General features: G+C 45.6%; 1 protein-coding gene across 1 annotated transcript in view; it reads right to left on the bottom strand.

The window, feature by feature from the left end:
- The window catches only part of ZZEF1 (zinc finger, ZZ-type with EF-hand domain 1), a 159,662-nt gene that overhangs the window by 41,604 nt on the left and 94,087 nt on the right, over positions 1 to 23,971 (bottom strand). Inside the window, exons 30-39 of the mRNA XM_011947504.1 lie at positions 22,537 to 23,005; positions 20,929 to 21,093; positions 17,363 to 17,482; positions 16,178 to 16,339; positions 14,395 to 14,524; positions 12,239 to 12,377; positions 9,812 to 9,977; positions 8,630 to 8,892; positions 7,255 to 7,406; positions 1,781 to 1,931 (exon numbers count right to left, since the gene is read on the bottom strand). Coding sequence (XP_011802894.1) covers positions 1,781 to 1,931; positions 7,255 to 7,406; positions 8,630 to 8,892; positions 9,812 to 9,977; positions 12,239 to 12,377; positions 14,395 to 14,524; positions 16,178 to 16,339; positions 17,363 to 17,482; positions 20,929 to 21,093; positions 22,537 to 23,005 — 1,917 coding nt within the window. The remainder of the gene's footprint in view (positions 1 to 1,780; positions 1,932 to 7,254; positions 7,407 to 8,629; positions 8,893 to 9,811; positions 9,978 to 12,238; positions 12,378 to 14,394; positions 14,525 to 16,177; positions 16,340 to 17,362; positions 17,483 to 20,928; positions 21,094 to 22,536; positions 23,006 to 23,971) is intronic.

Below are 23,971 nucleotides of genomic sequence, written 5' to 3'. Positions count from 1 at the left end.
CCAGGCTGGAGTGCAATGGTTTGATCTCAGCTCACTGCAACCTCCACCTCCGGGTTCAAGCCATTCTCCTACCTCAGCCTCCCGAGTAGCTGGGATTACAGGCGTGTGCCACCTTGCCCAGCTAATTTTTGTATTTCTAGTAGAGACAGGATTTCACCATGTTGGCCAGGCTGGTCTTGAACTCTTGACCTCAAGTGATCCACCCACCTCAGCCTCGCAAAGTGCTGGGATTACAGGCGTGAGCCACTGCACCTGGCCTAAAGCTGGGATTTTAAAAGCCTATGGCTGGGCATGTCTACACTCAGCTGTTTCCCTCTCCAGGAGGCCTGCCTGAGCCCTGTTTAAAAGAAAGCCTGTCCTCCCCCAGCTCTCTCAACCCCGCCCTCCCCATTTCCCCGAGCCTGCTCTGCTGTGCTCACAGTTCACCTTTTCACATTTCACATAATTTACATTTATTGTTTTTTTTTTTTTTTTTTTTTAACAGGGTTTTGCTCCTGCACCCCGGCAGGAGTGCTGGGACGTGTTCTCGGCTCTTTGCTGTCTCTTCCTCACGGTTCACGCCATTCTCCTGCCTCAGCCTCCCGAGTAGCTGGGACTACAGGCGCCCGCCACCTCGCCCGGCTAGCTTTTGTATTTTTAGTAGAGACAGGGTTTCACCGTGTTAGCCAGGATGGTCTCGATCTCCTGACCTCGTGATCCGCCCGTCTCGGCCTCCCAAAGTGCTGGGATTACAGGCTTGAGCCACCGCGCCCGGCCAATTTACATTTATTGTTTACTGTCTGCCTTCCTTCAGATTTTTGTTTCTTTCAGTGATGCATCTCAAGCACCTAGAGATGTTTCTGGAGCATGGTAGGTACTTGACGAATGAATAAACTGCCTATGGAACAGGATGCTGATCCTCAGGGGACTTAGACTGGTGAATTTTGGTGATGTGGACTGATGTGGAGTGTCAGACTGTTTTCTGGAACTCAGAATTATACACACTGCATAGATGAGCATCAGACAGAGAGGGCAGAATGCCAGGTGCTCACCCCGCCATCACAGAGCAGGAAGGTGGGGAAGATCCTGTACTCCCGGGCCACCATAAGGAGGAGGCTGGGACTTGCCTCCGGTCTCCTGAGCCCACAGCATGCTCCTCAATCCTCCTAAGCCAGCTCTGACCTTGCTGCCGCTATCCTCTGGCAGCATCTCTCCTTTATCATCCTCTAGTGTTCCACTCCATCCCTACACACCTGCCAAGAGGGACTTCTCCACTTTGGGGCCTTTGCTTACATTGTTCTTTCTTCTCCGAATGCCCATCCCCACTGCAGATCCTAGCACATTCAAGGTCCCCTAGATCTCTCCCCCTGTAAAGCTTTATGAGGATACAGTCTGCCTCAGAGAGACATCAATCACTGTTAACACCCACTTACACCTCATTCCGCCTCGAATTACAGTTACTTGCACCTTTGTCTTAAGCCCTCCTAGACTGTGAGCTCCATGAGGGCAGGAATCACGTGTCTGTCTGTCTGATTCGGTCCCTGTTTCATCCCCAAGGTCTAGCACAGTGCTTGGCATATAGAAGGCACTTAGTAAATACAGGAAATAAATAAGGTAGGAAAGCAGTCAAAGTGAAGAAAGATGACGTTCGAAGTGTCATCAGCACCATCTGAACAGAACTGAGAAACCATGCACCCTGGCGTCTAGCCAATGTCAAGCTGTGTGCCACAAACAGCTCAGGGATGGGTATATGTGCATTTTAAGATGAAAGAGATCAAGATAATGGTCAAAGAGTCATTACCTGGAAGTCCTGTAGGTGTGCTAGCATCTGCAGGTGAATCTGAAATCTGGGTCTGGCATGAAGGACCCTTTGTTAATGATACACCTTTATCTGCCTTATTTCTCTGCTTGAAATCTATGGGTCTGACTTCCTCATGAACAGCTCTCTTTCCCTAAAAAAAACAAAAGTGTAAAGGAATTAAGGTTTCTTGTAACAGAGTTTGCTCCATGATTATGATAACTTTTTCATTAGCCAGTCTTCATAGACTAAAAAACTTTTGAATGCCGTTAGAAAATGCCACTCATTTCTTTTTTCGTGTTTTTTTTTCTGAGTTAAGAGTCTCGTTCTATCACCAGACTAGAGTGTGTGGCGTGATCTCGGCTCACTACAACCTCCACCTTCCAGGTTCAAGCGATCCTCCTGCCTTAGCCTCCCAAGTAGCTGGAGCTACAGGCGCATGCCACCAAGCCCAGCTAATTTTTGTATTTTTAGTAGAGACGGGGTTTCACCATGTTGGCCAGGATAGTTTCAATCTCTTGACGTTATTATCTGCCCACTTTGTCCTCTTAAAGTGCTGGGATTACAGGCGTGAGCTACCACGCTTGGCCTATGACGCTCATTTCTTATGATAAATCTATATTCTAATTAAGACAGTAACCATTGGGCCAGGCATGATGGCTTATGCCTGTAATTTCAGCACTTTGGGAGGCCAAGGCAGGCAGATCCTTTTAAGTCAGGAGTTCAAGACCAGCCTGGCCAACATGGCAAAACCCCATCTCTACTAAAAATACAAAAATTAGCTGGGCATGGTGGCACGCGCCTGTAGTCCCAACTACTCGGGAGGCTAAGGCAGGAGAATCACTTCAACCCAGGAGGAGGAGGTTGTAGTGAGCCGAGATTGCGCCGACTGCACTGCAGCCTGGGTGACACAGCAAGACTCTGTCTCAATAAAAATAAGATAGTAACCATTGCATTGCATCCCCCATCTTCCAAATGTCCCTCTGTCAGAGCCTGCAGTCCTATAAGAAACAGCTCTATTAAAAACCTCTCATACATTCTATTTCGCTTTCAGAAACTAAGTGTGGAAAGTTGTTTCCTGAGGAAAAAGACAAAGCTGTGAAATTCTTTCTTTTTCTTTTGACTCTGTAAGTACAAAAAGTTGTGACTTCCCTTCAGTACACTCTGTGACTATCGTTAATGTACTTCGTTTTCTTCAGTATGAAAACCAAACAAATCTTTATTTAGAGAACTAGAAAATTCTTGATATCTAACATTATCTTTAATATGATGAAGACTACATCAATTCTATAGCCTAGAAATACAACATTGTTTTCACTGCCGTAGATGAAGCTATTTTACTGCTGTGGAAACTGGCGTTCTGTGGCTGTGGGACAGAGCTGTGGGTTGTGTATATTTCCTCTCGTTTTATATAGAATTTGCCTTTGTTGATTAACATGGAAGGTGTACAGAAAGCCAACCACACATGTCACTCGATCAAACAAAACCGGATGCTACTCCTAAACCTAACTACTCACACCCTCTCTACCAGGTTTTAGCATTCTTTCCTAGCTCTTTTTCATTTTGTTTGAGATGGAGACTCGCTCTGTCACCCAGGCTGGAGTATAGTGGCGCCATCTCGGGTCACTGCAAGCTCCGCCTCCTGGGTTCACGCCATTCTCCTGCCTCAGCCTTTCGAGTAGCTGGGACTACAGGCGCCGCCATCACACCCAGCTAATTTTTTGTATTTTTAGTAGAGACGAGGTTTCACCGTTTTAGCCAGGATGGTCTCGATCTCCTGACCTTGTGATCCCCCCACCTCGGCCTCCCAAAGGGCTGGGATTACAGGCATGAGCCACCGTGCCCAGCCTCTTTATTTTAAAAAACAGAATAAACACACCTTTGGTGCCCTTTTGAGAATCCCATTTTGGCAATGAGACTTGTTAAACGGGCCCTCCCTGGAGGTGGGAAACTTTTCTGGAATCAGGAGTCTAGCGGTGAGCTGCCTGGATGGGCAAGGTGACAGTCGTCAGCTGTATTTCCTGAGCAGTCACTCAGCATCCCCCCAGTGATTGGCTGCACTCCGGGACCCGTGATTGGCTGCACTCCGGGACCCTCAGGGTGCCTTTCCCTATTGTTACACAGGCTTATGTGCGGAACTGTGGCTACATGAGGAGTCTTCGGTGCATGGTGGAGGCACCCCAGCTTCATGTCGGAGAAGCCCAAACGTGACTTTCACTCTTTGGGCCAAAGGTGGAGTGTTATGCAACACCAAACATTCAGGAGGAGGCATGCTGTCTCCCAGGGGTACCTAACTCATCCTCCCCTCTCTGCATATGTAACCTCAACATCAATCCTACCTTCAACCTCTTGCTGAGAAAAATATGACTATAAAACTGTCCTAAAGAGAGGAATGAAACTGGGAGAGCTACTTGCTTTGTTAAATGTACCCTCTGAAAAGACCTGATACGATACTCCCTGTACCATGTGTCACTTGTGAAGACAATATAATTCTGAAGTTCTGGCAAATGACTTATCTTTTTTCCTGTTATCACAGGACACTGTAGACAGAATCTTTTGGATAACGCCTCTGGCTAAGGTTGGTTTCCCAGTTGTTCAAAACAAGAGGTATCTCTAGTCACTGGAGGGAGAAAGGGTACATACCCTTACCAGGGCCCTGGGGTTGCTTAGAAGCAAGTGAGAGTTGAAAAACAGTGATCTGTCCTAGAAGCCCCAGTGGGATATGGTCCTTATGGCCACTGTAGTGGCAACACTCAGGTTCAGTTGCGGGGACAGTGCTGGAAATTGCTTGTGGCCTTACTAGAAGACTAAAATGCTGAGCCAGAGGCAGGATATCCTGGCTACACCTGGCTGCTGGTGGGAAGAGGACCCAAAAGGTGGGAATGGTTCAAGAATAAAAACAATGCCCTGGGACCTCTTTGGAAAAACTCCCATTTCAATCCCGAGGCAGGGAAGGCCTAAAACGAGCCCGAAACATCTTTCTCTATTAAAAATTAAGGAAGTGTTCAAAAAATAATGGCAACATATCAAAAGAACACAAAAGCCAGGGAGGGGCAGTTTCCACTGCCCAAACATGGGACAATTTGAGCATCGAAATAAATAATGGGTTGGGCCTGTAATCCTAGCACTTTGGGAGGCTAATGCAGACGGACTGCTTGAGTCCAGGAGTTGGAGACCAGGTGGGTAACGCGGCAAAACCCCATCCCTACAAAAACTACAAAAATTAGCTGGCGTGGTGGTGGGCACCTGCAGTCCCAGTTACTTGAGAGGCTGAGGCGGGAGGATCGTTGGGAGCCCAGGAGGCGGAGGTTGCAGTGATCCGAGATCACACCACTGCACTCCAGCCTGGGCAACAGAGTGACACCCTGTCTCAAAAAAAAACAAAAACAACAACAACAAAAAAACAAATAAGAAAAATGGCCGGGCACAGTGGCTCACGCCTGTAATCCCAGCACTTTGGGAGGCTGAGACGGGCAGCTCATGAGGTCAGGAGATCGAGACCATCCTGGCTAACATGGTGAAACTCCGTCTCTACTAAAAACATAAAAAATTAGCTGGGCATGGTGGCGGGCACCTGTAATCCCAGCTACTCAGGAGGCTGAGGTGGGAGGATCATTAGAGCCCAGGAGGCAGAGGCTGCAGTGAGCCAACATCATACCATCACACCACTGCCTGGGCAACAGATTGAGACCCTGACTCAAAAAAAAAAAACAAGAAAAGTAACAGATTTTAATCCACTGAATAAAAGAAAACATAAAAAACCCTGTGAGTCCATTCTGATATTAATAAAAATATAAACGGGGAAACACGGTGCTTATGGGTGGCAGGTTAGTTGTAAGATGCTGAGAGCTAAAAAAAAAAAAAAAAAAAAAAAAAGATGCTGAGAGCTCACGAGAAGATACAAATATTCCCAGGCTCAAAGGTGAGGACTGCTGATTAATCCCATTTCTCCTAAAAATGTTCTCTTTGTTCCCATCATAATCCATGGGTGGTTCAAGTGCCGCCTACAGAAGGGGTTTCATAGAAAAAATGTGGACAGTTGAGAGACAGGCTTGATGATTATGTGGCCTGTCTTCTACTGACTCTCTGACTGAATGGAAATAATAAAAACGTTCATGTTTCTGCTGGCCTGTTTTGCTTTTGTATTCCTCCACATGACAACAGGATACTGGTGAGCTACAACCACCAGATGGAGGAATCCTTGAACTAGCAACCTGACAGACAGAGGACAGCAACATCAGTGACCCCTGTGGCAGTCAAGGGCCTTTTCAGCAGAAACTCAAGCTCTGGAGGCAGCATCATAGAAACAACGGGGTGCTCTTCCATAAAACAATCTTTTTTTTTTTTTTTTTGAGACGGAGTCTTGCTGTGTCGCCCAGGCTGGAGTGCAGTGGCCGGATCTCAGCTCACTGCAAGCTCCACCTCCCGGGTTCATGCCATTCTCCTGCCTCAGCCTCCGAGTAGCTGGGACTACAGGCGCCCGCCACCTCGCCCGGCTAGTTTTTTTTGTATTTTTTTAGTAGAGACGGGGTTTCACCGTGTTAGCCAGGATGGTCTCGATCTCGTGACCTCGTGATCCACCCGTCTCGGCCTCCCAAAGTGCTGGGATTACAGGCTTGAGCCACCACGCCAGGCCCCATAAAACAATCTTTAGGTTATCACCGGTTATACCTGGATCCAAAAAGGCTTTTCTGTTTATGCAACTATGTGTAAATTACTGTGTCTACCTGGTAAACAGTAAGCATTCAGTAACACCTAACTGTTGACTGAATATAAATATAGCTACACAGATACAGTACACACCATGGGCTAGAAATGAATTTCTTTCTTTTTTTTTTTTTTTGAGACAGAGTCTTGTTCTGCTGCCCAGGCTGCAGTGTAGTGGCGCCATCTCGGCTCACTGCAACCTCCGCCTCCTGGGTTCAAGCGAATCCCTGCCTCCCGAGTAGCTGGGACTACAGGCACATGACACCAGCCCAGCTAATTTTGTTGTTGTTGTTGTATTTTTACTAGAGACAGGGTAATCCCATCACTTTGGGAAAAATGTGGATGGCAGATCACTTGAGCCCAGGAGTTCAAGACCACCCTGGGCAACATGGCCAAACCCTGACTCTACAAAAAATACAAAAATTAGCCAGGCATGGTGGCATATGCCTGTGGCCCCAGGTACTCAGAAGGATGAGGTGGGAGGACCGCTTCAGCCTGGGGAGGTCAAGGCTGCAGTGAGCTGAGATCATGCCACTGCACTCCAGCCTGGGAGACAGAGTGAGACCCTGTCTCAGAAAAAAAAAAAGGAAAAGAAAACAAACACTGAAGAGATGATAATAACACGCCCAAGGTTTGCTGGAGCAGGCATCTGAATCCAGCAGTCTGGGTTAGGAGTCTGTGCTCTTAACCTCTCTGCTATGCTACACTGAGTGCATGGCTCTCTCTAGAGTTCAACCTGTAATTCTGTATAGTAGAGAATCATCATTTACATTGCCTGCTTCTGACAGCTCAGCACCCTGCACGGTTTTCTTCTCTAGCTGCTCCTCTGATGCTTGGGTGGGCGCAGTGACTGGTAGGGCCTGATCTTCTGGGGTAGAGTCACCATCTGGCAATATACCAAGCAGAGCTAGAGCTTTAAGACCTATATGGGAAGCAAGTAAGAGAATGGTTAAAAGTTTTATAATGAGAGTTATTTTCAGCAAGTGCCATAGTTACTTTGTCATTATATAGAAATAGATAAATGAGTTCTGCACAAACCAAATCCTAGAGTACTCAACATGAACATCCCTCGCTATCTAAATCTACTCAGCTCCTCATCTCAGATAGTGAGAGGCGGAATAGCAAGGGATACCTGCACTTTATTAACAGAAGAAAAAACATATAACAGGATTGTCTATTTAGAAAATTACCAACATTATACTTTTATAGTCGCCCCACACAACCAGACTGCTGAATTCCCACTGGCAAATGGGTAAGGGAATTGCTCTAAGGTGCTGGCATAACCCATCTGCTTTCTTTTTTTTTGGAGACGGAGTCTCGCTCTGTCGCCTGGGCTGGAGTGCAGTGGCCGGATCTCAGCTCACTGCAAGCTCCGCCTCCCGGGTTTACGCCATTCTCCTGCCTCAGCCTCCCAGTAGCTGGGACTACAGGCGCCTGCCACCTCGCCCGGCTAGTTTTTTTGTATTTTTTTTTTTAGTAGAGACGGGGTTTCACCGTGTTAGCCAGGATGGTCTTGATCTCCTGACCTCGTGATCCGCCCGTCTCGGCCTCCCAAAGTGCTGGGATTACAGGCTTGAGCCACCGTGCCGGGCCAACCCATCTGCTTTCTAACACAGGTCTGGTTCCCTAACGTTGACTCAAATGGGGATGCCATTATCTGAAGGAACTTAGATGTCTCCAAGGTTTAATTTTCAACTTGTTTTCTTCCCACCACTCCTTAGTCAAGTCAGATTCATGTCAATATATTGCTGAACTATTTTACTCATAAAACGGCTCCTACCTAGAATACAGTTGTGTGGAAGCAGACTCACACTCCAGGTTAAAAAGTCTGGATTCTTTCAGTAAAGTTTGATAGATTCAAATATTAGATTGCATCCACAGATATAAACAGTTTTATTATTATTTAAAATTAGTTTGAGGTATTCATTAGTATTAGTTTCAGAGAAAATAAATGTTACTTCAATGCCAACATTTCTCTAAAATCCATCAGGGAACTTAAAATTAAGTTCCAAACCAGGGTAAGCACCGTTAGTGGAAAACTGGATTTTGTCACCTGTAAACTAAGCTTAGTATTTTACATCTGCCAAGGCTTTTTTTCACCAGCAACTGAGGGCTGGTTTTGGTTTCTGGGCATGGGGAAGTCACCTTTTCCCTGGTGAGCCTTCATCAGACAGTCCCCGACGAGCTGCATGCACTGGCTCCGCAAGGTGGTGGCACTGCTGCGGGTCTGGGGGTCCAGCTTCTCCCCATCCACATCCTCTGCACTGGTCAGGTGGGCGCTATAGAGAGCCAGGGCAGCAAAGAGCAGCCAGGAGTAGTTATGGATATATGGCTGGATGAGCCTCTGCCGGTCACTGATCCGAATGGTTACCATTGGGTGGGCCGTGATGCTGTGGGTAGGCAAATGGCTGCAAAGGCAAGACACATTTAAATCTTACAAGCCTTCAAAAGCTTATGAGGCTCCAAACAGGAGCACAGGGCCTCAGGGGAGCATGTGGTCGCAACTGGGCATTAGTCACCTCTAGGATGCGGTTACTGAAAATGTAAAGAAAGGTGTGGGCCCTCTCCCCAGAAAAATGAAGAAACACAAACACAGGACATACCTTTCAGGGTTTCACAATCCCCAGAGATTGTCTGTGGAAATTGGGCTAAGGAAGAATTGTTTATTGTGATTTTGGAAGGTGTGGTAATAGCATTTTGGTAATGTGAAAAAAACCCATAATTTTTAAAAGGGGGTATAAAGTATGTAGGAAGGAAATAATTTAAGGCCTGGAATTTGCCCTATTTATTTATTTATTTGAGATGGAGTCTCGCTCTGTCGCCCAGGCTGGAGTGCAGTGGCGCAATCTCAGCTCACTGCAACCTCTGACTCCCAGGTCCAAGCGATTCTCATGCCTCAGCCTCCCAAGTAGCTGGGATTACAGGTGTCCGCCACCACACCCAGCTAATTTTTGTATTTTTAGTAAAAATGGGGTTTCTCCATGTTGGGCAGGCTGATCTCGAACTCCTGACCTCAAGTGATGTGCCCGCCTCAGCCTCTCAAAGTGCTGGGATTACAGGTGTGAGCCACCACACCCGGTCCTGGAATTGGCTTTAAAATACTTTAACATAGAAAAAAAAGGAATAAACTAAGCACACATTACAAAATCTTCCTAACTGCTGAATCTGGGTAATGGGTACATGAAGGTTCACTGTGTTAGTCTCTTTACTTTTGGTTATGTTTAAATTTTTAATTAAAAAGTTTTTCTATAAAAAGAAAGAAGTCCCTTTTCAAGTGAAGGAACATGTAAAGAAAAGGCTTCGTGGTGACGGTCATTTGAGACATACCCGTAGGAGTACTTCTTTGCTGCATAGCATCCATAGCAAAGATCAAAGTCATCGCAAACATTGCAATTCATCCTCCGGCCTATGATCAAACCCTGGCAGTGGTCACAGGTGAACTCCATGTTGACCATTTCATGGTCGTCTCCGTGGCCCTCAGGCTTCACCCCACCTGGGGAGAAACAAAGCAGCGTGAGCAGATAAGGCAGAGGGCTCCTAGACCGGCTGGTTTCCAAACCCAAACCAATCCCAGCAGCCAGGGCTGCTCCCAAGTGACTGCTCAGGGATACAGGGCCCACAGGCATTCTCTGGAGACAGGGTGCTCTGCCTGGGTGGCTCGAGGCATACGAGTGAGATTCTTGGCACAGAATTTCTCAGCAATGGTACAGTGAGATCAAATGTATTATCAGGACTGCTGTTTGGTGGAAGCAAGTCCACACGTTAATTTGTGAGCTGTCTTCTATGACCCCTCCACTAACAAAGAGCAAGGCTCTGTTGATGTATTCCTGTTAACAAGCACTGGGGACTGGTCAGGATATTTGCTCTTCTTTTTTCACTCCAGAATTACAGATGAAAACAGCCTTCCTAAATAAATAAATAAAGGGCCAGGCATTGTGGCTCACGCCTGTAATCCCAGCACTTTGGGAGGCTGAGGCAGGCGGATCACTTGAGTCTAAGAGTTCAAGACCAGCCTGTGCAATATGGTAAAACCTCATCTCCACTAAAAACACAAAAATTAGCCACGTGTGGTGGTAGGCAACTGTACTCCCAGCTACTTGGGAGGCTGAAGCAGGAACATCACTTGAACCCAGGAGGCGGAAGTTGCAGTGAGCTGAGATGGCACCACTGCACTCTAGCCTGAGTGACAGAGTGAGACCTTGTCTCGAAGAAGAAGAAGAAAAAAAAAAAACAAAAAAACCAGACCCAGACCCAGACCCAGTGCGTGAGAGAACAACAGTCATGAAAGAGATGGACTGCACTGGTCTTCTCACACTAAGGTCCTTGGGGCCTTCTCACTCTAAGCTCTGTCATGGACCCTGCAGAATGCTCCTCGCGCCTGGCCCACTTCTGTTCATTCCCACTGCCACAAACCCAGTCCAGGCTCCCATGCCCATGTGAATATTGTGACTGATTTCCTAAAGGAGACTCTTAACACAGATAGAACCACCTTCCTCTAGCACAGCTCTTATCATGTTATTAATAATACTGACTTCAAAAACCTTCCCCTAGGCCAGGCGCGGTGGCTCACGCCTGTAATCCCAGCACTTCAGGAGGCCAAGGTGGGCATATCACGAGGTCAGGAGATCGAGACCATCCTGGCTAACACGGTGAAACTCCATCTCCACTAAAAAATACAAACAAATTAGCCGGGCGTGGCAGTGGGTGCCTGTAGTCCCAGCTACTCGGGAGGCTGAGGCAGGAGAATGGCGTGAACCCGGGAGGCGGAGCTTGCAGTGAGCCAAGATCTCATCACCACACTCCAGCCTGGGTGACAGAAGGAGACTCCGTCTCAAAACAAAAACAAAAACAAAAACAAACAAAAACCAAAAAACCCTTCCCTGCTGTCTCTAGACTATTCAAACTCCTTAGCCTAGTATCTTGGGGTCCCACAATCAGGGCCCACTTGTCTTAATCCAACACTTAGGTGGGCAAACACTTCAGCATGTCCATCTAAACTCACTACAGACACTCCTGTCCCAGGGTTTGCTATGTCCTTGATGGTGACACCATCCTCAACGTTTCCTACACATCATCCAGTTCTAACTTTCTTCAAAGACCAATTCTCATTCCACCTCCTTCACAAGCCTTCCCTGCAGCAATGCTGCTACTGCTTCTAAACTTCTCTAGAAACAATCTGTACCCTCATTTATAACTCAGCACACACATTCTTGTACTGGAATAGACATTCTGTGGATCTGTCCAGTCTTCCTGCTGGACTGTAGATGGTTCCAAGGCAAGGGCTGTGTCTTTTACCGCTGGGCCATGCACAAAAAGGCCACTCAGGTGTGCGTTCCTGTGGATCTGTTTTACCTCAGCACCTACAAGTCAAGTGTATGAGAGGATTTTTGAAGCTTGCTTGTGTGTGTGTGTGTGTGTGTGCATGTGTGTATTTTGCTACATGTAAACACTGCATGATTCCGAAGCAAACACTATTTCCAGAAAACTCCATTGAACATACATACATTGGTCCCAAGCGTTTATTAAGTGGCTACACCGAGCATGATAGAAGGAGGAAGGATGACAGATTATTAGGGCTGTGGAGCTTTTCGTCTGGTTGAGGAGATAAGGCTCATGTTCACCAGGAAATCAGAGAAGACACCACTGGGCAGTATTTTTATTTAGTACACTGAGAGTTTTTAAAAATGACAAGATCATAGAAATTAGAAATGACTATTACCTTTGGATACGGCATACTCAGTTCATGAAACTTACCTAGGAAGCAAGTTTTGCAGAGATCCATGTCGCTGCACTGCAGACACCGGTATCGATGCCAGGGGGCAATCTCATCACACCCATCACAAGAGATGTCCACATTCAACAGGTCACAGTAGCGAGCAATAAACATGTGCATCTGTAAGGCCAAAACAAATACAATTAACTGATAGATTTTCTAAGGTGGCCACAATTCACTCATCAATTCCTCCATTCAATAGGTACTGAAGATGTTCCAGGCATTGTACTGGGTGCTAGGATTTGATGATGAATAAGCTCCTCAGTGTCTAGCTGGGAATTCTGTCAAGGAAGTGATGACCATTTAGTATGACCAGCGCTTTCACAGGAAAATTCAGGAGGCTTAGAGAACAGAGGACTATGGCTACCAGTGGGTTTTCTGAAGGAGATAATTCCTCAGCTGAGACCCGAAGGACAAACAGGTACTAGCTGGGTGGGGATAAGGGAGGTGGATATGTCAGACAGGAATAGCAAATCAGAGAGTGAAAAGGGCACCAGAGATGGGTTTATGAACTTGGCATGACTCAGTGTGTAGAATATAGTACACAGGGGAATAGTCAGATGAAGAGAGAAAGGTTGAATCACAAAGCGCCTTTCAATGTTAGTCTCAGGAGTTACAGACTGTTTTTAAATAGAAGAGTAATGTGACCGGACTGGAGTGCTCTAATGGTTCTTCTGGAAGCTGAGGAAAGACTGGATCAAAGGAGGCAAGCCTGGATTCAGGGAGACTGACCATGACCAAAGCGTGAAAGGAACCCCATGGCACATCGTAAGGGCTGGGATTGAGTAGTAAGCGGAACGGTGAAGGTGCGCAGATTTGAGGTGTTGAGGCAGAAGGTGGAAACCTTGGTGACTGACTGGATATGGGGATCAGAAAAAGGGAAGAAAGTTTCTGGCTTGGGTACTTGATTAGACAATGGTAGTGTTCACAGATACTACAAAAGGAGTATTGTCCCTGGCACTTAGAGGCAAACTTTCTGCAGGGATAGTCTGGGTACTGTTTCATGAGCAAACAAATTGCTTTACTGGAAAGTACTTGGACTACGGTATTGTTTCTCTTTAGGGCCTGGAAATGATCGAAATCAGTAAGGCACCATACAGTAGACCAGAGCAAATATGCCAAGTCACCTTAGAACTACAGAATGACTCCCAAAAGGTATTAACATATGAGACAGAAAAAGCCACAAAGGCCCACTTGGCAAGCTCCATCCAAGCACCACCGTGGTGCTATGTGAACAAAGTGGTTGGCACATAGTAGGCACTCGATACTTAGAAAATGAATGAATCTGAGGCAGCAGATGCTTGGCACATGTGGTAGTGATGGATGTCACACCTGACGTGGAGATGGACAGAGTGGGCTATCTGAGCCTGTGCCTTCGCACATCTGAATCATGCAGCTCTGATGCCCTCTCCATATATACGGCTGCTCCCATGCTCACCAGGCAGCCTTCTGATGGAAATGTGGCTTCCCACGCTGCTTGTCTACAGGAAGAGAATGTGCTGCCCCAAGGACACTAGAGCTCAGGCCCTCCAGCAATTCTACTTCTCACTGTAAATTAGTAAATTGGCACCTCCTATTGTACATCAGCTTTAAGAGTCAATTTTCCAATGAGTCTAGTTCTCTGGCAGGCAGCCACTCTGAGTGTGGTCAAATCAGGATTTACAGCCCCTCAGGTTAAAGGTTAAACACCAGATGCTAGGGCAGTGGTTCCCCTCTATGGCACCAGGAACCAGTTTCATGAAAGACAATTTCTGTACAGGACCAGGTGAGGGATGGTTTCGGGATGAAACTGTTCACCTCAGATCATCAGGCATTAGATTCTCATAAGGAGCGCACAAACTAGATCCCTCGTGCACAAACTAGATCCCTCGCATGTGCAGTTTATTGTGGGCTCCTGCTCCCGTGAAAATCCAATGCCGTAGCTGATCTGCCAGGAGGCGGAGCTCAGCCTCCCTTGCTTGCCCGCTGCTCACAGCCTGCATTCAGCTGCATTCAGCGGTCGGGGACCCCTTCGCTAGGGTATTGAATGCCACCTGCAGCCCTATCAGGCAAGAGCCTGCCAGCACCCCCCCAGGCAAACTCTCCTCTCCCAACTCCTAGCAAATCACTTCAGAGTACTCTAGTTGAGAGGTCTTACTTTCCTCTGCTTCTCTGGATCTTCCTGGGCTATTTTTTCATACCAGGCCTCAAACATGCCATCCTGACACTCATCCATCCATTCTGAATTCTGCTTGGCATCAGCAAGCTCATCTTCTTCACTCCATTGGCTGAAAGAACATAAAGAGAGAAAAGCATGCTTCTCCCAATCACCAAGGAAAGTACTGGTTAGCAGACTCTGTATCTATGGGTCTATAATATTGGGCATTTTTCAGCTTCTGAGAGGGAAAGGTCAACTGCTTTTCAAAGCCCCTGGATTTGTCAAATATTTGGTAGATACATGCCAAGAAAGAAGGAAAAGCCCTTTCCAGAGTAGACTGTAAGGGATGAGTAATTAAGAGTTTGCAGGCTGTACCACATGGCATAATTCCACTGGACAATCATTTATGGTGAACCTACTATGTGCCAGGCACTAGGGCCAAATAAAGTTAGGTTTTGTTGTTGTTGTTGTTTTAAAGTCTGATTTAGACACGCTCAGCATATCCTGGTGGAATCAGTATGAGAAGGGAATCAGGAGACACCGTGACTTCAGCTCTACCACCAGCTACTGTGAGACCTTGACAAGTGACTCAGCTCTGGTCCTCAGTTTCCCCATTTCAGACGCGATCAGGCGCATTCAGGGTGGTATGGCCATAGACAGTTTCCTCATTTCAAATAAACAGCTTCAGGGAGATAATCTTATAAGCTCTTTTTGGATGCAAAATTATAAATTTCCATAATTTCGGTTTATAGCTTGTTTTAACAACCAGAACTTTAAACAGAAAGAGATTTGCTTGACAGCAAATACAAAATATTTACCAAGCTATAAATACACATTCATTCATTCATGCATTCCAACAAAATGGTTTTAGGCCTATACTCAAGCTTTGGGCTAGGTGCTATAAGCGCTTGCTGTAAAGGGCGTGCTTCCTTCCCTGAGGACCGTGGCATACAAGGAGACGAAGCGAGAAACCGCAAGCAGGCCCACAGCCAAGAACCGCAAGCTGATGCCCCCCAGTGCTGCCCCCCGTCTCTGCCAACAGAGCTGTAACAGTGAAGCAACAGCTGAGGTTCGTGAACTAAAGAGACAGCTCTAATTCTGTCCCCTTTTCCCTTGGAACAGCTCTCCTGAGAGAGTGGAAACTGTCCCAGTGTTGACTCATTCATTTACTTCCTCCCAGTTCTCTCCTCTTAGCACATTCCCTCTCCCCTTCTCTTTCTTTTCTACACATGAACGGCTGCAAACAGGGAAGTGAACTTGAGTAGAGGGGAGAGATACTGGTCAAACTGAAGGAAAAAGAAACCTTCATACACGATTTTTTTCTAACTTAGGTCCTTATAATGTGCAAGAAGTTAAGAGTGGCTAACATCACACATACATGTAACAAAAATTATGGAAAAGGATTTCCCAATTCAACAAGCTATACTAAGATCACCAAAATGCAGAGGATTCTCGGCCTTGGAGCTCACGAGACCACCACCACCGATGTACACAGCTCTACTGCACGCCAGATGCTGTTCTAAACGCAGAAATATATAACTCAGGTGTTCATCACAGCAAGCCTCGGAGGCAGCACCATTGGTATCTCCAGCTCTGAAGATGAGGAAACTGAGGCACAGAGGGATTATATGACTGCGCAAGGCCACTCGGCTAGGATGTGGCAAAGCCAGGAAATGACACAGACAGTCTAGCTCCGCAGTCTGTGCTCTTAGCGACCCCCACTATGATCCTTGCGTTTCATAACCTACATTAGGAACGGCAGAGCGCAGGACCATGCTCTTACCTGATCACACTGTCATGGACACTTATATTTTCCTGTGACATTTTCATGAGGAGATCTGGTAACTGAATATCAACAAAGAAGGCGAGATCACTGGGTTCCCAGCCCATATCCAAAAGATGAAGCAGGGCTGTCTGAACACAGGATAAGGCAGGCAGCAAGGACCTAAAGGGGCCATGAAAGTGACCGTTAGCAGAGCTGCCTATTACCAACAGAGGCAACAGAAGCAATTCAAGTAGATGACCTGGTTTGCAATTGAAAGCAGAAGGGAATTTCACATTGCTGGTTTGGGTTCCTTTCAAATTCCTCACACTCCACACAAACAGTCTTCAAAGCTTAAGCAAAAGAACTCTGAAAGCTGTAAGGTAAGGTTTCCGCCCTGCCAGGACCACCACAGCAGTGTCTTATGGTAAAGAACTGAGAAGTAAAAATTAGCTCCTGACAAACTGCAAGATCAGGGCCAGTTCCAAATTAGCCAAGGTGATGCGGTTTAGATGTACAGAAGAATCCTTTCATTTAAGGCTTATGTCTAAACCATTTACTAAGAGGACTGGGAAATGGCTTTATACTCCAGTTTTCAAACTGCACATAATACATAATAGACTGGCTGGGCATGGTGGATCATGCCTGTAATTCCAGCACTTTGGGAAGCTGAGGCAGGCAGACTGCTTGAGCCCAGGAGCTCAAGGCCGGCCTGAGCAACATGGCAAAAATCCCATTTCTACAAAACGTAAAGAAAATTAGCCGGGCAGGGTGGCATGCGCCTGTAGTCCCAGGAAGCTGCTCAGGAAGCTGAGGTGGGTGGATCGATTGAGCCTGGGAGGTCCAGGCTGCAGGGAGCCACGACGGAGTCACTGCACTCTAGCCTGGGTGACAGCATGAGGCCCTGTCTCAAAACAAACAAAAAAACCCCTAATATACCAAAACAGAAAATAATAGGCTATAAATTCTTAGAAAAACCCAGACTCATCCCTTAAAAAGCAAATATACACACCAGACAGAAAAAGGACTGGAAAAAAATATATGAATAAGTTAATATTAGTGATTAGCTCTCTAGATGGTAACATTAGAGGTTATTTTTATTTTGTTCTTTGTACTTTTTGGTATTTTTGACACTGAACGTATGTTTCCTTTATAACCAGAAAACAACACATTTTTTTCTCTAGAAATGATAAAGGTATCCAGTACCTGTCATTTAGGCTACTAAATCCTTTAACTGCTTTGACCAAAAACAGAACAAGTTGATAGTAAGTGTCTCGAATTTCTTTGTGTAGATCAGCACCACAGCCTTCCAAGTGTCCAAAATAACTAGAAACAGAGGAAATCACTGATTCACTTAATTGCCAGAACATCCCTTTCTTAATAATAATCATGATTTCTTACATGAAAAAGAGCAAGTGGCAGTAAGCTGAACAAAGTGGCACAGGCACCGAAGTAAATACAAATATAATACCTATAGAAGGTAAAGCACAGAGCAGCGAGTGAATCCATTTGACTGGGTCAAGAGTCACCCAGAAGCATGGAGATGAGATTATTTATCTTCTCTGTGAATATAAACCCACCCCTCCCACCACTACCTGGATGTCAGATACTGTGTTCAGTATTTTTCACAAATTACCTCATTTGATCCTCTCCACACAATCATGCTCACCCCTCCGCCTCCCTTCATTGATGACTCTGGCACCAACCTCACTGTCTTTTCTACCATGATCCTGGCCATCTTGGTGACTTCAACATCCATGAAAATGATGTCTCCATTCCTTTTTCCCTCAATTCTCTGCCATCTTCATCTCCAATGATCTTCTCTTCCACGCCCTTAGCCATCCCAGTTTGATGGTCATTTCCTGGACCTTGCTATCACATGCTGACACCATCTCTGATATACTGACGCCAGAGCACCCTACTCTGACCCCAGATTTCCTGCTCACCCAGGTAGGACTCCAACAGCAGCCCTTTCTTCAATACCGATGGGCGGCAGCCCAGGATGCTGCCTCATGTTCACCATCTACTACTCCCGCCATGCTTTCTCTCTGCTCCCTTCTCAGTTTAGATTCCATGGCCCCTAATCATACCTTAGCAAACACCAACTCCTGTGTTCCTTCCTTCCCCCATGTACCTGCCTGAGAAATCTTGTACCTTTATTAAAACAGCTGAATATCGTGGAGGAAACACTACACAACCAAGCTGACTAGTATGACTTTAAATTTGCAACTGTAACGATCAAACAAGTACTCAAAATTGTCAGGCAATTCAGTAGACGGGCTTTCTCAATTTTCATTCTATCTAAAACCTTCCCATAGGCCGGGCATGGTAGCTCACACCTGTAATCCCATCACTTCGGGAGGCTGTGCTGGGAGGATCAATTGAGGTCAGGAGTTCAAGACCAGCCTGGCTATAACGGGGGAAAACCAGTGTCTAGTAAAAATACAAAAATTAGCTGGGCATGGTGACACACACTTAGGAGGCCAAGGCACGAGGATCACTTGAACCTGGGAGGCAGAGGCTGCAGTGAGCCAAGATGGTGTCACTGCACTACAGCCTGGGCAACACAGCAAGACTCTTGTCTCAAAACACACACACAAAAAAACAAACAAAAAAACAAAACGAAAAAACTCAACCCACTACCCCCACCAAAAAACCCTTCCTGCTTCTCCTTATGCCACTGCTACCTCCTTCTCATCCTTCCATTCTCTCTAATGACTATCCTTACATTTTTTTTAGAAGAGAAACTTAGGTATCTTGATAAAGAAAAGTAACAATCACATAGGAATTCCCTTACCTTTGCACCACCAAATATCTACCAGCCACATGCGGACACTGTGTGTCCTGTTTCCCCCGCTACTACAGACAGAGCCTCCCCGGTTCAATCAAAGGCCAATCTCTCAACTTACGCAACTGCTACTGCAAATTATCCCCTCTCTTCCTGCATTAAGCTTTCCTTATCACTGACTCATTCCCACCAACATACAGAAGTCCTCTTATATCTCTTTAAAACCCTCAGTTGACCCCACATCGCCTTCCAAAAACTTCCCCATTTCTCTGCTCCCTTTGAGGCCAAATTTCTTAAACTAAATGTCTGTAGTCTCTCTCTCCATTTTATCACCCTCATTCTCCCTGGCCTTTTGGCCAATGGCTCCAGTTAGACTGCTGCCAAATCCAGTGTGTTTTTATCTCTTTTGAACTCTCACATCAGCATTTAACACAACTGATCATTCTTATCTTTTTTTTTTTTTTTTTCCAGAAAGGGCACTCACCTGACATTCTTCTCTCTTCAGATGCATTCTTCTCTTCACTTTTGGGACAACGCACCCCCTGGTTTTTGATCTACCTGACTGGCCACTGCTTCTTGATCTCCTTAGCTGACACTCCTTCCTCTGCTTGACTTTTAAGTAAAAAAAAGTGCCCCTAAGGCTCAATCCTAGGCCCCTTCTTGTCTATCTTTGCACTCTTTCTAGGAGATCTATGGCTCTAAATGCCATCTACATACCAACAGCATCCAATTCTATCCCTAGTCCCGACTTCTTCAACTTTAGACTCTGACCTCTGTTTTCTCAATATCTTTACTTGATATCTTTACAAAAAAGCATTTCCAGCTTAACATGGCCAAAACAAAACCTCTGATTTTCACCCCAATCTGTTTCTTCCATACTCTTTCCCTCAGTAAAATGCGTCACCATCCACCAGTTACTCACTCCCAAATCCTAGGAATTTCCCATGATTCCTTTCCTTCATTTACCCTCTCCATCTTATCCGTCCATAAGTCCTGACAATTCTACTTCTAAAATATATTCTGAATCTCATCCTTTCCTCCCCATCTCCAGTACTACTCTCTGGGTCAAACCACCATCATCTGTTGCCTGGACTACTGCCACAGACTCCTAACTGCTTTTCTTATTTCCACTCCTTTTCACACAGTAGCCACGGGCACCTTTTGTAAATATAAAATAAAGCGTCATCCTCCTGGGCTTAAAAATCTCCAGTGGTTTCCCAACTACAACTCGGTATAAAATTGAAATACTTTATGGTGATAAGGGTCCTGCCTTTCTGACCTTATCCCATCTCATTTTCCCCGTCACTCAGCCACAATCGTTTTCTCTCTGTTCCTTGAACTAACTCCCCACTCTGGAGCCTTTGCACTGTTCCTTCTGCCTTCAAGGCTCTTCCCTCTGATCTTAGCTGGTCATTCACCTCTTGGCTTTCATCTCCTCAGCCTGCCTTCCCTGACCATCCAAACTAGGTCACTGTATTAATCACCACATAACAGTATCACTATCTGGCATTTTTTCATTTAGTTATTTTTTATTGTCTCTCTCTCAATACAAAATCTGCCTTTTCTACTGCTGCATAACTAACACCCAGAAGACATGCTAGCACACTAGACACTTGAAAGATATTTATTGAGTTAATCTTAAGAACCACCTTTTGAGGTACTCAGATTAATATCATTTCTGTAAGCCTTATATTTAGCTCACAGCTTCCAGGAGCCAAATGATGCATGAGTACATGAGGAATGCAATTCTCACCATCTGGTAAAGTAAAGCTGATCAACTCACCAGGAGGAATAAACATGTTCCCAGCCGTTACATATTAAAAGGATATAACTCATCTTTCCTTGGAATGAGAGAATGAATTAACCAAAAGTGTACATTTGTATCCTACATAGAAATGACGCAGTTATTAATTCGAGAAGACAATCAGGATTTATTTACAATGATCTTTGCTGTTTTCCTTGTGGACCTGTCCTTTGTACTTACTTGGTAAAATCTTTCTGGCAGGTCAGAAGCTCCAACAGGAAAAGTATGAAAGGTGGATGGAAGCAGTGGGGCTGCCCAAGGGATTCTGCACAGTACTGAGTTATCCTCAGGACGTCCAGGATGCTCTGGGCCTGGGCTTTCCTCAGGGAAAGGACCTTCACAACACTGGAGACACAACGCAAGTCAGGAACACCCAGAAAACTCTTGAGCTGGGGCAGAAGGAAAATATCCCCGCCAAAGCCCTGACGCCATATATCAAAGAGGAAATACTACTGTGAGGTAGTAGCAACACCATGTAGGAGGAGTACCAATACCTCTTTATTATTTTTAAGTCATCACTCAGCAGCACTACAAATCAGTTCATGCGAACAGTCCAGAAGTCCGATACCCCATTATTTAACTTAATTAATTAAAAAGGAACATTGATATTTTCACTTTTCACAGAGACAAAGCCTTAATTCTTAGGACAGGAAATTCCTCACTAACTTAAATATGCAATACTTCCAGAGATGTAGGCCTACGAACAAATAATTTTGCTGGAAAATATCAAATCCTGGCTGGGTGTGGTGGCTCATGCCTATAACCCTCTGATGCAGAAACATTCCTTGAGCCCAGGCATTCAAGACCAGCCTGGGTAACATAGGGAGGCCGTCTCTCTAGAAAATACCAAATCCAGATTTCTCCCTGGGTTAAAATAAGACAAACTTGGAAGTGGCAGCTACCCAAAAAATGCTTCCTTTTAAAATTCTAATGGTACATTCTTGAGATATACTTTATAAATAGTATAATGTATAAATCTTACATGAAAAAAATATCTTTTTTTTTTTTTTTATTTGAGACAGTCTTGCTCTATCACCCAGGCTGGAGTTAAGTGGCATAATCTTGGCTTACTGTAGCCTCAACCTACCTGGCTCAAGTGATCCTCCTGCCTCAGCTTCCCAGGTAGCTGGGACTATGGGCATGTGCCACCACACTCAGGTAATTTTTTTTTTTTTTTTTTTTGAGACAGAGTCTTGCTCTGTCACCCAGGCTGGAGTACAGTGGTGTGATCTCGGCTCACTGCAACCTCCACCTTCCAAGTTCGAGCAATTCTCCTGCCTCAGCCTCCCGAGTAGCTGGGATTATAGGCGTCCACCACTACGCCCAGCCAATTTTTGTCTTTTTAGTAGACATGGGGTTTCACCATGTTGACCAAGCGGGTCTCGAACTCCTGACCTCAGGTGATCCGCCTGCCTCAGCCTCCCAAAATGCTGGGATTACAGGTGTGAGCCACTGCACCCAGCCTCAGCTAATTTAAAAAAAAATTTTTTTGTAGAGAGGGGGTTCTCACTATGCTGCCCAGGTTGGTCTTAAACTCTTGACCCCAAGTGATCCTCCCACTTTAGCCTCCCAAACTGCTGAGATTATAGGCATGAACCACTGTGCCCACCCAAAAATTACTTCTTTAAAGAAAAAAAAAAACCATCAAAAATTTTCCTGAATATTCTAAAACAAGTCTTGATCTACCCTAAATATTATTTGCTCATTTTTCACATTTCAAGCCTCTGACTAGACTGGGTACCTACGGCTTAAAAAGAGAAAGTGCCGGGAAGGTGACAACTGGCTTACCTCCTGTGCGAGAGCGACTGATCCTTAATGAAGTCCATGACGTCCTTCAGCACAGGGTATTTCTCTTTCACTGTGGGCACCAGTCTGGCCTCCTCCATGGATCGAAAGGAGAGCAGCCGGAGCCGCCCTCGGGTGAAGGGAGGCCGCCGGGTGGGTGTGGAAGGTGACAAGGGCTCTTCAGCTGTGGCAGGGGACACGTCTGCAGCAGGAAGGCCACTACTGGACGGCAGCTTTGGCTGGGTGTCCAGGCCAGGACTCCGGTCTCCTGTGGCAGGGGGTGCTGCCTCAGTCGGAGATACGGAGGCTTGGAAATGCTCTTCCACCACAGAGCTTGTCCTCTGGCGCTTGTCGAGTGGCTGGAGATGATTGGTTTCGTCGGCAGTCTCCAACTTGTCACAGCTTTCTTTTGAACGTACACCCGTAGGCAGAAATTTTAGTAACAGAAGACTCTTCTCAATACACTCTTTTGCTAGATGCAAACAAGAATCATAATTGAAAAAAAAAGTTAAAATTAAATTTATTGCCTACTTCTGGAGAGAAAAGAATCAAGTTAAAAATCACAACTTAGGGCAAGAGACAGCTTCATGAATAAAGCGATATAGGCCTGGTGCGGTGGCTCACGCCTGTAATCCCAGCACTTTGGGAGGCCGAGGCGGGAGCATCACTTGGGGTCAGGAGTTTGAGATCAGCTTGGGTAACATGGTGAAACCCCATCTCTATAAGAAATACAATAAAGTAGCCAGACATGGTGGCACACGCCTATAATCTCATCTACTTGGGAGGCTGGGGCCGAAGGATTGCTTGAGTCTGAGAAGTTGAAGCTGTAGTGAGCCGAGATCATGCCACTGCATTCCAGCTCGGGCAACAGAATGAGACACTGTCTCCAAACAAACAAACCAAACCATAAAAAACTGATACACATATTTACTGACAGAACAGAAGAATAGAATCAAATTTTATCTCATTACAGAAATCAAAATCTCACCAGGACTATCAGCACACTTTCAAAAAAAAGTTTTACTGTAGATGTTTTCAAACATGTATACAGAAAAAAAAATACCATGAGGACCCCTCCATGTACCTGTCACTCAGCTTCGGTAATTATTAACTCAGGGCCAATCTTGTTTCACCCGCACCAACTCCCCGCTCCCCGGATTATTTTCACGCACATTCCAGCACCACACTATTGTATCTGTAAAAATTTTTGGCATATTTCTCTTAAAAATATATTTGTTTTAAAACATAATACAACCATAATATTCAAAAAATAATAGTAATTCTTTATTTTCACTGAATATTCAGTGTGAGCACACTTTAAAATCATAACAAGGCCAGGTGCAGTGGCTCATGCCTATAATCCCAGCACTTTGGGAGGCTGAGGTGGGAAGATCACTTGAGGCAAGGAGTTTGAGACCAGCTGGGGCAACAAAGCAAG

This window comes from Colobus angolensis, unplaced genomic scaffold (assembly GCF_000951035.1).
Source record: "Colobus angolensis palliatus isolate OR3802 unplaced genomic scaffold, Cang.pa_1.0 Scaffold267, whole genome shotgun sequence".
NCBI classification, from domain to species: Eukaryota; Metazoa; Chordata; class Mammalia; order Primates; family Cercopithecidae; genus Colobus; species Colobus angolensis.
Note: the sequence above shows the minus strand (reverse complement) of the source record. Positions and strands in the feature narration are given on the sequence as shown.